We start from the raw sequence: 12,294 nt of genomic DNA, 5'->3' as shown, positions 1-12,294 counted from the left end.
TAAGAGAAAATAAAAAACTGTGCAGAAAAAAAAACAAACAGAGCAAAAAAGTATTTATTCCTCATGGGAAGTATAGTCTATGGCAAATATAGATATTTAAAAAAAAATTGGCTGCACGTTTCAGAGACACTAAATATGTGCTGCTTAGCCAAATAGTAAACAACTCATTTGAGTTGGTGAATGTTGATGATGAAGAATGACTCAGGAGAAATGTCAAGCAACTAAGACATGTTTCCTAATCAACTGACTTTGCTTTTTCAGGAACTGGTAATAGACAAACACAAAATCCACAGGTTGAAACAGAACCTGCAATGCATGGTGAAAAACCAGTACGGGTCAATAAGAAATCTGCCCAGAAATATAAGAATAAGAAAACATAAACTGAGACTTGCTATATGTTGAAAAATGTCTATAGATGTGTGAAATGGTTAGAGTACAATAGATTTTAAAATGTGAATTTTGTTTTAAGTTTAAGATTGGTTTGAAATATGAATTCTTTTTTAATGATAAAAAGCTGAATGTCCAGCTAGGACATAGGTATGGTATGTGCAATCACTTAAGTTGTACAGTATGTATAGCAGAAAGAGGAGTGGTGAACAAGAATACAGGTGCAGGAAACACAACTAAATATTTACTAAATATCTATATAAATCACAATAAATTTCCTTTTATCAACTTTCAAGTGACTATATGTCAGTTCTTATGTTAAATGGGCTACATATTGTCATATTTTGTTCATTATGATTGTTGATGTTATTATTTTTTAATTGTTTGTTCAACTTTATACATTTTTCATGTGTGTAAATGTTTCATAGTTTTAACACTCTTGCATTACACTTTTAAATACTATATGTGTATACACTCTGAGCATTTAAAATGAAGTGCACTATAGAAAAATAAACTGACTTGACTAAAAGGTAATGAAACTCATACTAAACTAACCTTTTTAATTTTTTATTTTTATTAACTTCAGGAAGTATTTTGGAGAAACAATAGGATTGTACTTTGCATGGCTGGGTCTTTATACAGAGTTGCTTATTCCAGCTTCATTAGTCGGCATCATAGTATTCCTTTATGGATGTGTAACAGTAGACAGTGACATACCAAGGTAATGCTTCCCTCTTTCAGCTCAGTTTTAAAAAGTGATTAATGAGTATAGTTGATTTTTAGCTTAAATAATTAAGCCTAATGAGATGGATTGGGTAACAAAATATATATGTTTTCCCCATGAAGGGAGAAATGTACAGGAGCAAAATAACAAAAATATATTGAGAAATTTCAACAAAACTTCTGCATTATTTGCCAAAGGGAATTTAAGTATGTGTGTTTTATTGCTGAGTATTTGTAATTTCTTGTACTTATTTCAGACCTTTTAATGATCCAAATTTGAAAGAGCATTCTAAAAAATAGTTTCTGTTTTAATGTGCAATATATTAATTACAAAGTTAAATTTCACTGATGAAAAACCCTAAGGGCCGATTCACATTTAACTGTTTTAAATTTACAGTGTTTGTTTGGTATTTTTCAAGCCTTTTAATGTAGTTTTGGACATATTTTCAAGTGTTTTTCAAGCATTTTTCTAATGTTTACAAAAAAATGTTTTTGCAGAGAAAATAAAAATTACATCATTTACATTTTGTAGGTTTTGCTGTGTGGTTGGGTTGTGAGTGATAGCTGTGTTTCCAGAATGTATTCTATGGCTTTAGTGCTTTTACTCTTGACGCTCACAGTACTGAACAGCAGGTGTTGTTAGCATTGTGGATGCCCATATCGGCTTTACCCTGTCCTGCAACAAAGGGAGAGATAAGAACAATTCAGAGCTCTCTATTAAGCAGAGAGCTTCCTGAAAAATTACAGGATTATAAACTGGCATCAATAAGCACATAAACAGTGATTTTTTTTTTTTATTATTATTTCACAACAAATATTGTCTGCTACTATTGTATCGGAGTAACATCATGCAAACTGATCATCTAGTAACAGCTACTGAGGAAGGGGTATCGTGCACTGCCTCAGTTAGCTGAAATGGATTGAACATATGTTATTCATATAATAGAAACACATTAATAAATTATCTCTTTAGTTTTAATCCAACTATTTGCTAAAAGAAACTTTAGAAACAGTGTGATTTGATAAAACTGCAGCTAGTGTTCACCTTGGGGCTCAGATTGGGGGTGGATGTTATTTATTTTATAAAGGACTATATGCATTTTCTTAATTGAGGAGTATCACTGACACATTTTAAGTATTCAGAGTGACAATAAGTACTAATACTCAATTTAATACACTCAGTATCAGTTTAGAAATACAAAGGCACATACAAATCCCGTATGGCACTATGAAGAACAGCTCTGCATTACAATTCTACCTATTTGTTAAAACATCTGTACATCTGTACATCTATACATCTTAAACATCTTTAACCTCATTAAAAGTCAGTGTATACGTATTTATTTTTTTCTCACTTGATTGCAAGCTAATGTACCTTAATCTGTCCCTTAATAGCTGTCACTAGAAGACCGATGCACTTGTGTGCACAACGACACCGTCAGTTTGTTTCTAGTTTCAATAAGCTTTTTTTTTTTTTTTTAAACAACCAGTGTTTTATTAATGCTACCACTGAGTTGTCCAAAAAACATTGAAAACTGGAATTTTCTAAACCATTTGATGCTAAAATGCTTAGAGGTGATTAATTTAATCAAAAAGCAGCATCGAAGTGTTCTAGACTTGGTAAAACACTAGACAAATGCTTAGGTATGAATGGGCCCTTTCACAACTTTTTCTATGTTGGTTTATAAATTTTTCAAAATTTAGAGACTGTTTAAAAACAGTTGATTTGATGGGACCGAACCTAGAACTACTCCATCCATCTCTCCATTTTCTTAACCCGCTTATCCAGTGCAGGGTCACAGGGAATCTGGGCCCAATCCCAGCAAGTATCAAGTGCAAGGCGGGAACATTCCCTGGACAGGGTGCTGGTCCATTCCACTTGAGAAAATATTTTTACCTGTTATGCCCTAAATAAAATTAAAACAGTTGATTCAGCTGGTTAAAACCATAGTAGAAATTAGTAATAATTCACTATTCTAATTTTGTTTTTATGTTTAACTGTTCTTTTTCCTAGCCTTGAGCTATGTAATGATCAAAATAACTTCACCATGTGTCCACTGTGTGACGCAGCATGTGATTACTGGAATCTCAGCACTGCGTGTGAAACATCACGAGCCAGTCATCTCTTCGATAACCCAGCAACTGTATTCTTTTCCATTTTCATGGCACTTTGGGGTAAGTATTATTTGCCGGATGTTACTTTAACACCAGCATATTAAGCATACAGTATTTTGGTTCATGTGCACTTCCATCCTTTTCTTTTACTATTTAAAATTTTTGATCAGCCAACTCACACATTTCAAGCAACAGTCTGAACGATGGTTAACTTTTTACTTTCTAATAACTGACATTATATGTATTATGGCTTTACTTTAAATTACCTTGGACAAAGGCATCAGTTAAGTAAAGATTAATAATAATAATATAACATGCCTCAATGGAGAGGTTCCCTTTTTAGAAGTAAAGTGTTAAAAGATATTGTTCCACAAGTGCTACTCATTGGTTTCTTACATCGCTTAATTAGTTACATGAAAATTAAATTTGTAATTTTTGAGGATTACATGAAAGATATTTACTATTTTTCAGTTTAAAACATATTTGTTTTCATCAAATGCCTCATTCTTCAACCCACCCAAAAATTGTTTTTGCTACAGAAATGGCAGGAAGTCAATGCGTAGTTAGTCAATAAGGTGGTGGGCTCAGCTGTCAATCTATGACAGTGATGGAGCAAAGACATCGTATGGCCATCCATCACACGATGTCCGACCTGGTTTTCCATGTGAAACAGATCACCAAATTCTGTACCTGGAATGTTCAAACATTATGTCAGACTGGGAAACTGGTGCAACTGCTTCGAGAATTTGACACCTATGACCTTCAGCTGGCCAGTGTGCTGAATGGAGTGGGAGGATTAATATTTAAACTTCAACCCAACATGCTTCAAGTTTCTGTTTCTATTTTTATGTGATGTATGTCTTTAGCCCTTTCTTTAAAGCCCTTTGATGAGGATAACAACTATGAAAAATATTAGATTGTACTCACAAAAGCAATTTATCCAAATTATACATGACACTAAATTTTTGTAAGTTCAATAAAACTCTTTCATTTGTTTGACATTTGTGAATGCATAGTACATTAAGTGTTCTTTTTTCACAAAACTGTGACACATAAAATATGATCATGGACATGGTTGATTAGTTTTAGAATTTTGTGAATACACTGTAATTGTATAGCTGTCATACTTAGTGAAGGCATGACATTTTCTATGGCATTGCCTGTCAAGTTAAAGGTTGGGGCGGAATCTACCTATAGTAGAAATTAACTCTATAGTATTGAAGCAACTGATTTGAATTAATAGAGAACACATGTTCAGCAGATGGTGGTTCTACATTTTGCAGTCAATCTTATTTTTATTCAGTTAAAACACAGACTATAAAACCACTGGTGACTTGAGTCTGATTTTGTTCTTTTTGAGAAGAATGGGCCTATTTGTTGTAGGAAACATAGAGTAACTTCCAAATTGGATCAGCAGAATAGAGCTGAAAGATAAAGCACTTTGTGCCAGGTTGCCACACTTATCAATATTATTTCATTACTATAACATGTGCCTTTGCTTAGTTTCAGCCAGGTGTGATGTTTTCATTGTCAGCAGGCAATTTGTGCCTTGAAATGGCCTGAACCATATTTCATGTACTGTATTCTGTTTTTTTTTCTCATTATGATTATTATTGTTTCAAGTTAGGAGACTCAAATTTTATTTTCTTGTATTAGGATTTTTTCTTGGTGTTTTTTGAAAATGATTTAGTCCAGAGAATATTCTGGCAATATTCTGTTCTCTCTGAAACAATCATGATTTTTTATTAGTGTATTATTTTGTGTCTCCAATGATGCCATTTGTTTTTCTAACAGGCACCACTATTTTAGAGACTTGTTGCTTGGATATGATGTTCTGCTGTAGGGTTACTGTTCCTGGAGTTCACATGCCATAATGTTACTAGCTCAAAGCTTTTAAAGCTGGTGTTTCATGTTCTTTAGCTTCCAAGATTTATTTTCCTTTCTAAAGACTTTATTTGAAAGTATGTCTCTAGTGATTTTTAGTGAACAAATCTGACTCTGGTTTGTGACTCAATTTTTGTTTATGATTTGGCTTATCTGTATCAGTCCTTGCTTGTGGTTAGCTTTCATGCTTATCTCCTGAACATTTATCCACATTTCTGACTTGGCATAGTTATTTTTTGCATCACATAACAATTAATTATTCTATATATTAGAGAATTTTGACGGCCCTGTGTTAAGTGTGGGTGTATGTGTGATTTGTCTAGTGATGTTTCCTATCTTGTGCAAGATGCTACCAGGATTGTCTCTACTAAGGGTTACTGTGAATATTATATTATAATTTAAGTCATTAATTAACAACAGGCAACATACTTGGTAGAAACATTTTACAGATTATTATTTTCCCAACCCAAAAGGATTTCAATTTAGTCACTAAGTCATTCATTTCAGTTATTACAGAAGATGTGCTCAGAGAAGGAATTCTGTAGATGCCTGTAAATGAGGAAATCCATGTGAAGTACTCTTGAGGATAGTTCTGGAATCTTCCATTATGGAAAATAATGTGCTCTAATTGTCTTAAAAATGACAACATGGCAGCATTGTTAATGTAATTGTGATTCACTCTTTTGTTTTAAATATTTACTTCAGGAAAATATCTTGACATTTTTACATTATAGTAGGAAGAACATTAATTATGATTATGAGAAAAAAAGAACTTAAGACTTTTTTTATTTAAATTAGTGGTCAATGTAAATTTATACTGACATCTTGTTTGATGGGACTCAATTTGCAGTCTAAAATTTCATCAGCAAGTATTCGTGAATTAATATTGGAAAATAAGAATTCAGGAACAAAAAGCCATGCAGCAGTGTGACCTTAACATTTTGGTAATATAAGAGCAGCCATTGACAGACAAAGGGAAAAAAATATGTACAGTACAGGCCAAATGTTTGGACACACCTCCTCATTCAATGTGTTTTCTTTATTTTCATGACCATTTACATTGGTAGATTCTCACTGAAGGCATCAAAACTATGAATGAACACATGTGGAGTTATGTACTTAACAAAAAAAGGTGAAATAACTGAAAACATGTTTTATATTCTAGTTTCTTCAAAATAGCCACCCTTTGCTCTGATTACTGCTTTGCACACTCTTGGCATTCTCTCGATGAGCATCAACAGGTAGTTACCTGAAATAAAACCACTTGTGTTCATTCATAGTTTTGATGCCTTCAGTGAGAATCTACCAATGTAAATGGTCATGAAAATAAAGAAAACACATTGAATGAGGAGGTGTGTCCAAACTTTTGGCCTGTACTGTGTATATATATATATATATGTATATATATATATATATATATATATATATATATATATACAGTGTATATCTATACTAATAAAAGGCAAAGCCCTCACTGACTCACTGACTCATCACTAATTCTCCAACTTCCCGCGTAGGTAGAAGGCTGAAATTTGGCAGGCTCATTTCTTACAGCTTACATACAAAAGTTAAGCAGGTTGCATTTCGAAATTCTATGCGTAACGGTCATAACTGAATCCTACTTACATACATATATATGGCCATAGGCTGCAGCTCGGTCGCCGTATGAGGCGGAATTGCATCACCCATCACCACACCTCCCACATACAGTGGTGTGAAAAACTATTTGCCCCCTTCCTGATTTCTTATTCTTTTGCATGTTTGTCACACAAAATGTTTCTGATCATCAAACACATTTAACCATTAGTCAAATATGACACAAGTAAACACAAAATGCAGTTTTTAAATGATGGTTTTATTATTTAGGGAGAAAAAATCCAAACCTACATGGCCCTGTGTGAAAAAGTAATTGCCCCCTGAACCTAATAACTGGTTGGGCCACCCTTAGCAGCAATAACTGCAATCACGCGTTTGCGATAACTTGCAATGAGTCTTTTACAGCGCTCTGGAGGAATTTTGGCCAACTCATCTTTGCAGAATTGTTGTAATTCAGCTTTATTTGAGGGTTTTCTAGCATGAACCGCCTTTTGAAGGTCATGCCATAGCATCTCAATTGGATTCAGGTCAGGACTTTGACTAGGCCACTCCAAAGTCTTCATTTTGTTTTTCTTCAGCCATTCAGAGGTGGATTTGCTGGTGTGTTTTGGGTCATTGTCCTGTTGCAGCACCCAAGATCACTTCAGCTTGAGTTGACGAACAGATGGCCGGACATTCTCCTTCAGGATTTTTTGGTAGACAGTAGAATTCATGGTTCCATCTATCACAGCAAGCCTTCCAGGTCCTGAAGCAGCAAAACACCCCAGACCATCACACTACCACCACCATATTTTACTGTTGGTATAATGTTCTTTTTCTGAAATGCTGTGTTCCTTTTACGCCAGTTGTAACGGGACATTTGCCTTCCAAAAAGTTCAACTTTTGGCTCATCAGTCCACAAGGTATTTTCCCAAAGTCTTGGCAATCATTGAGATGTTTCTTAGCAAAATTGAGACGAGCCCTAATGTTCTTTTGCTTAACAGTGGTTTGCGTCTTGGAAATCTGCCATGCAGGCCGTTTTGCCCAGTCTTTTTCTTATGGTGGAGTCGTGAACACTGACCTTAATTAAGGCAAGTGAGGCCTGCAGTTCTTTAGACGTTGTCCTGGGGTCTTTTGTGACCTCTCGGATGAGTCATCTCTGCACTCTTGGGGTAATTTTGGTCGGCCGGCCACTCCTGGGAAGGTTCACCACTGTTCCATGTTTTTCCCATTTTTGGATAATGGCTCTCACTGTGGTTCGCTGGAGTCCCAAAGCTTTAGAAATGTCTTTATAACCTTTACCAGACTGATAGATCTCAATTACTTCTGTTCCTGAATTTCTTTGGATCTTGGCATGATGTCTAGCTTTTGAGGTGCTTTTGGTCTACTTCTCTGTGTCAGGCAGCTCCTATTTAAGTGATTTCTTAATTGAAACAGGTGTGGCAGTAATCAGGCCTGGGGGTGGCTACGGAAATTGAACTCAGGTGTGATACACCACAGTTAGGTTATTTTTAAACAAGGGAGCAATTACTTTTTCACACAGGGCCATGTAGGTTTGGATTTTTTCTCCCTAAATAATAAAAACCATCCTTTAAAAACTGCATTTTGTGTTTACTTGTGTTATATTTGACTAATGGTTAAATGTGTTTGATGATCAAAAACATTTTGTGTGATAAACATGCAAAAGAATAAGAAATCAGGAAGAGAGCAAATAGTTTTTCACACCACTGTAGTTGGCTGCCTGCCTATATTGTGTCCCCTTTACCCACGCCTCCCACGTAATTGAGTGCCTGCCCATATAAGGCCGTCCATCACCAGCAATCCAATAAACACGCTGCGGCTACGAGGCGTTTGTCATGCCTAAGATGAATACGATTTTCGCGAGATAGAAGTTTAGTGAGAAGACACATGGTATAAACGAGACTTTAGATCACTTTGTAACGAAGTTAAAATTGCTGGTGAAGGACTGTGCTTATGCAAACGAAGATGAGATGGTCAGGGATAGAATAGTGTTTGGCACAAACTCAGCAAAAGTGCGAGAGAAACTTTTAAGTGCCGGATCTGAGCTAACATTAAATAAAGCCGTGGACATCGCAAGATCGCACGAGATAGCAAACCTTCGATGCATGTACTCCGAATGGCTCACGTGAACTGACTGTGAACGCAGTACGCAGACAACAAGCAAAAGCTCCAAAGAGTGCTGAACAAAAAACAACAACAACAACATTTATTTATATAGCACATTTTCATACAAACAGTAGCTCAAAGTGCTTTACATATTAAAGAATAGAAAAATGAAAGACAAAATTATAAAACAAAATAAATCAACATTAATTAACATCGAATAAGAGTAAGGTTCAATGGCCAGGGGGGACAGAAAAAACAAAAAAACTCCAGACGGCTGGAGAAAAATAAAATCTGTAGGGATTCCAGACCATGAGACCGCCCAGTCCCCTCTGGGCATTCTACCTAACATAAATGAAACAGTCCTCTTTGGATTTAGGGTTCTCACGGAAGGGCTTGATGATGATGATGGTCACGTAGACTTCTGCCTTTTAATCCGTCCATCATTGTTGGAGCATCATGAAGCTTTGAGTAGGTGGTGGTGGCCTGCGCAGGAAAACAGGAAAACAGGAAAAAGAAACAGAAAAGAGAGTAGGGGTCAGTACGGATTTTAGAGCCGCCATGAATAGTTATTATGAGGAAATTGAACATATAGAGTATCAGGATTAAGTTAAATTAAGATTAAATTGAAGTTATAGAAAAGCCATGTTAAAGTAATGTGTTTTCAGCAGTGTTTTAAAGTGCTCTACTGTATCAGCCTGGCAAATTCCTATTGGCAGGCTATTCCAGATTTTAGGTGCATAGCAGCAGAAGGCCGCCTCACCACTTCTTTTAAGTTTTGTTCTTGGAATTCTAAGGAGACACTCATTTGAGGATCTGAGGTTACGATTTGGAATATAAGGTGTCAGGCATTCCGATATATAAGATGGGGCGAGATTATTTAAGGCTTTATAAACCATAAGCAGAATTTTAAAGTCAATTCTGAATGACACAGGTAACCAGTGTAGTGACATTAAAACTGGAGAAATGTGTTTGGATTTTCTTTTCCTAGTTAGGATTCTAGCAGCTGCATTCTGCACTAGTTGCAAACGATTTATGTCTTTTTTGGGTAGTCCTGAGAGGAGTGCGTTGCAGTAATCTAGTCGACTGAAAACAAACGCGTGAACTAATTTCTCAGCATCTTTCAGTGATATAAGCGGTCTAACTTTACTTATGTTTCTTAAGTGAAAAATGCTGTCCTAATGATCTGATTAATATGTGATTTAAAATTCAGATTACAGTCAACAATCACCCCTAAGCTTTTTACCTCCGTCTTGACTTTTAATCCTAATGTATCCAGTTTATTTCTAATAGCCTCATTGTATCCATTATTGCTGATCACTAAGATTTCAGTTTTCTCTTTATTTAACTTGAGAAAATTACTATTCATCCATTCTGAGATACAAGTCAGACATTCTGTTAGTGAATCAATAGAATCAGGGTCATCAGGAGCTATTGATAAGTACAGCTGTGTGTCATCAGCATAGCTGTGGTAACTCACGTTGTGCCCTGAGATAATCTGACCTAACGGAAGCATGTAGATTGAGAATAACAGCAGACTCAGGATAGAGCCTTGTGGAACACCATATCGGATATCATGTGTCTTCGAGTTGTAATTCCCACAACTAACAAAAAATTTTCTCCCTGTCAGGTAGGATTCAAACCAATTTAAGACTGTGCCAGAGAGGCCCACCCATTGACTAAGGCGATTTCTAAGAATGTTGTGATCAATGGTGTCCATGTCCAGCTAAAGGAAGACAGTGCAAACGAAGATGAGATGGTCAGGGATAGAATAGTGTTTGTCACAAACTCAGCGAAAGTGCGAGAGAAACTTTTAAGTGCCGGGTCTGAGCTAACATTAAATAAAGCCATGGACATCGCAAGATCGCACGAGATAGCACAACCACAGCTGAGAACCTTCGATGCATGTACTCAGAGCGGCTCACGTGAACTGACTGTGAACGCAGTACGCACACAAAAAGCAAGAGCTCCAAAGAGCGCTGAGCAAATAACAATTACACAATTGAGAAGGCAGCAAAAGATTATGAACCGTGTGACGCATACAAGCATATTCATAAGTGCAGGTACTGCGGAAACAAAGCACACGGTGGAAAAAGTCAATGTCCAGCTAAAGGAAGACAATGTAAAAAATATGGTAAATTAAACCACTTCGCTAAAGTTTGCAGGACTGGGAAAGGTAAACCCGTGTATGCAGTGTGTGATGTCTCAGATAAAGAGGAAGATGAGCTGTTTATTGATGCAGTAAGAAAGGAACAACCCTCTGAATCTGAACAAGCCTTTGTAGACATATCAATAGAAAAGCAAGGTGTAAAGCTTAAGTTTAAATTAAGTTCATGGACACGCTGCCGCTAAATATTCGCAGGCAAATCCACAACTTAATACCGGGAATGCCTGTTAAACATCTTAGATTCATGAGTACCGATTTGGGTAGTGAACACTTCGATGAATGAAACCTGTTATCTTTACAACGGTTGACAAACACGGAATAAAACTTGACCACAACACATCCTCCAAATACGAACCTGATTGAAAGAAATAATGATAATCAAACCCTTGATGACAGCAACACTCATAACAGTCACAAAACAATTACATTGACAATCATGTTACGTTATTTTTAAAATGTTTCCTTTTCTTTTTCATAACTTCTTTAACACACTACTTTTTCGGTGCGAAGCGCAGGTATTTTGCTAGTGTATATATATATATATATATATATATATATATATATATATATATATATATATATATATATATATATATATATATATATAGGTTCTTTAATTAGGTTCTTTTGCAGACATGTGACCTGAAGTCTCGTGCCGTTACAAAGTTTCGGTGGCTGTAAGTTTCTCAGTAACATTATTGGTGTCCCATCTTCAAAATTACATTATGCTCAGGAGTGCCTGTAGGATTCAGAGTGTGGAGAAACTGTAGCGAGAGCGTGTCTATTAAGTTGTGGATTTTTCTGTGAGTATTTGGCGGCAGCGTCAGGAAGTTGTTTCCAGAAGACCGCGTTAACTGTGGAGCTCAGCTAGGAGGGAAATTAAGTGAATGAAATGAGGTGAATGGGAGGGGAGATGATGATGTGACTCTCCCACCCACCTTAACTCTTCATCCCTCCACAAACACAGTCTCTCGGCATGACAAACGCCAGCGGCAGCATGTCTATGAACTTAATTTCAAGTTAAGCTTAACACCTTGCTTTCCTATTCATTTGCATAAGCACAGTCCTTCACCAGCAACTTTAACTCCGGTACAGCAATTTTAACTCTGATACAAAGTGATGAAAAGTCTTGTTTATACCCTGCGTGCTCTCATTAAACTTGTGTCTTGCGAATATCATATTCACCTTAGGCATGACAAACGCCAGAGGCAGCGTGTCCATGAACCTAATTTAAAGTTAAGCTTCACACCTTCATAAACATCAAAGTGTCCACTACTGAAATCGCCACCTGTGATTCTAAGATGTTTAAGAGGCATTGG

At 36.1% G+C, this 12,294-nt stretch overlaps 1 protein-coding gene across 1 annotated transcript in view; it reads left to right on the top strand.

The window, feature by feature from the left end:
- The window catches only part of ano2b (anoctamin 2b), a 361,358-nt gene that overhangs the window by 153,108 nt on the left and 195,956 nt on the right, over positions 1-12,294 (top strand). Inside the window, exons 11-12 of the mRNA XM_039769975.1 lie at positions 974-1,108; positions 3,125-3,285. Coding sequence (XP_039625909.1) covers positions 974-1,108; positions 3,125-3,285 — 296 coding nt within the window. The remainder of the gene's footprint in view (positions 1-973; positions 1,109-3,124; positions 3,286-12,294) is intronic.

This window comes from Polypterus senegalus, chromosome 11, assembly GCF_016835505.1.
Source record: "Polypterus senegalus isolate Bchr_013 chromosome 11, ASM1683550v1, whole genome shotgun sequence".
NCBI lineage: Eukaryota > Metazoa > Chordata > Cladistia > Polypteriformes > Polypteridae > Polypterus > Polypterus senegalus.
This window is presented reverse-complemented; position numbering and strand designations above follow the sequence as displayed.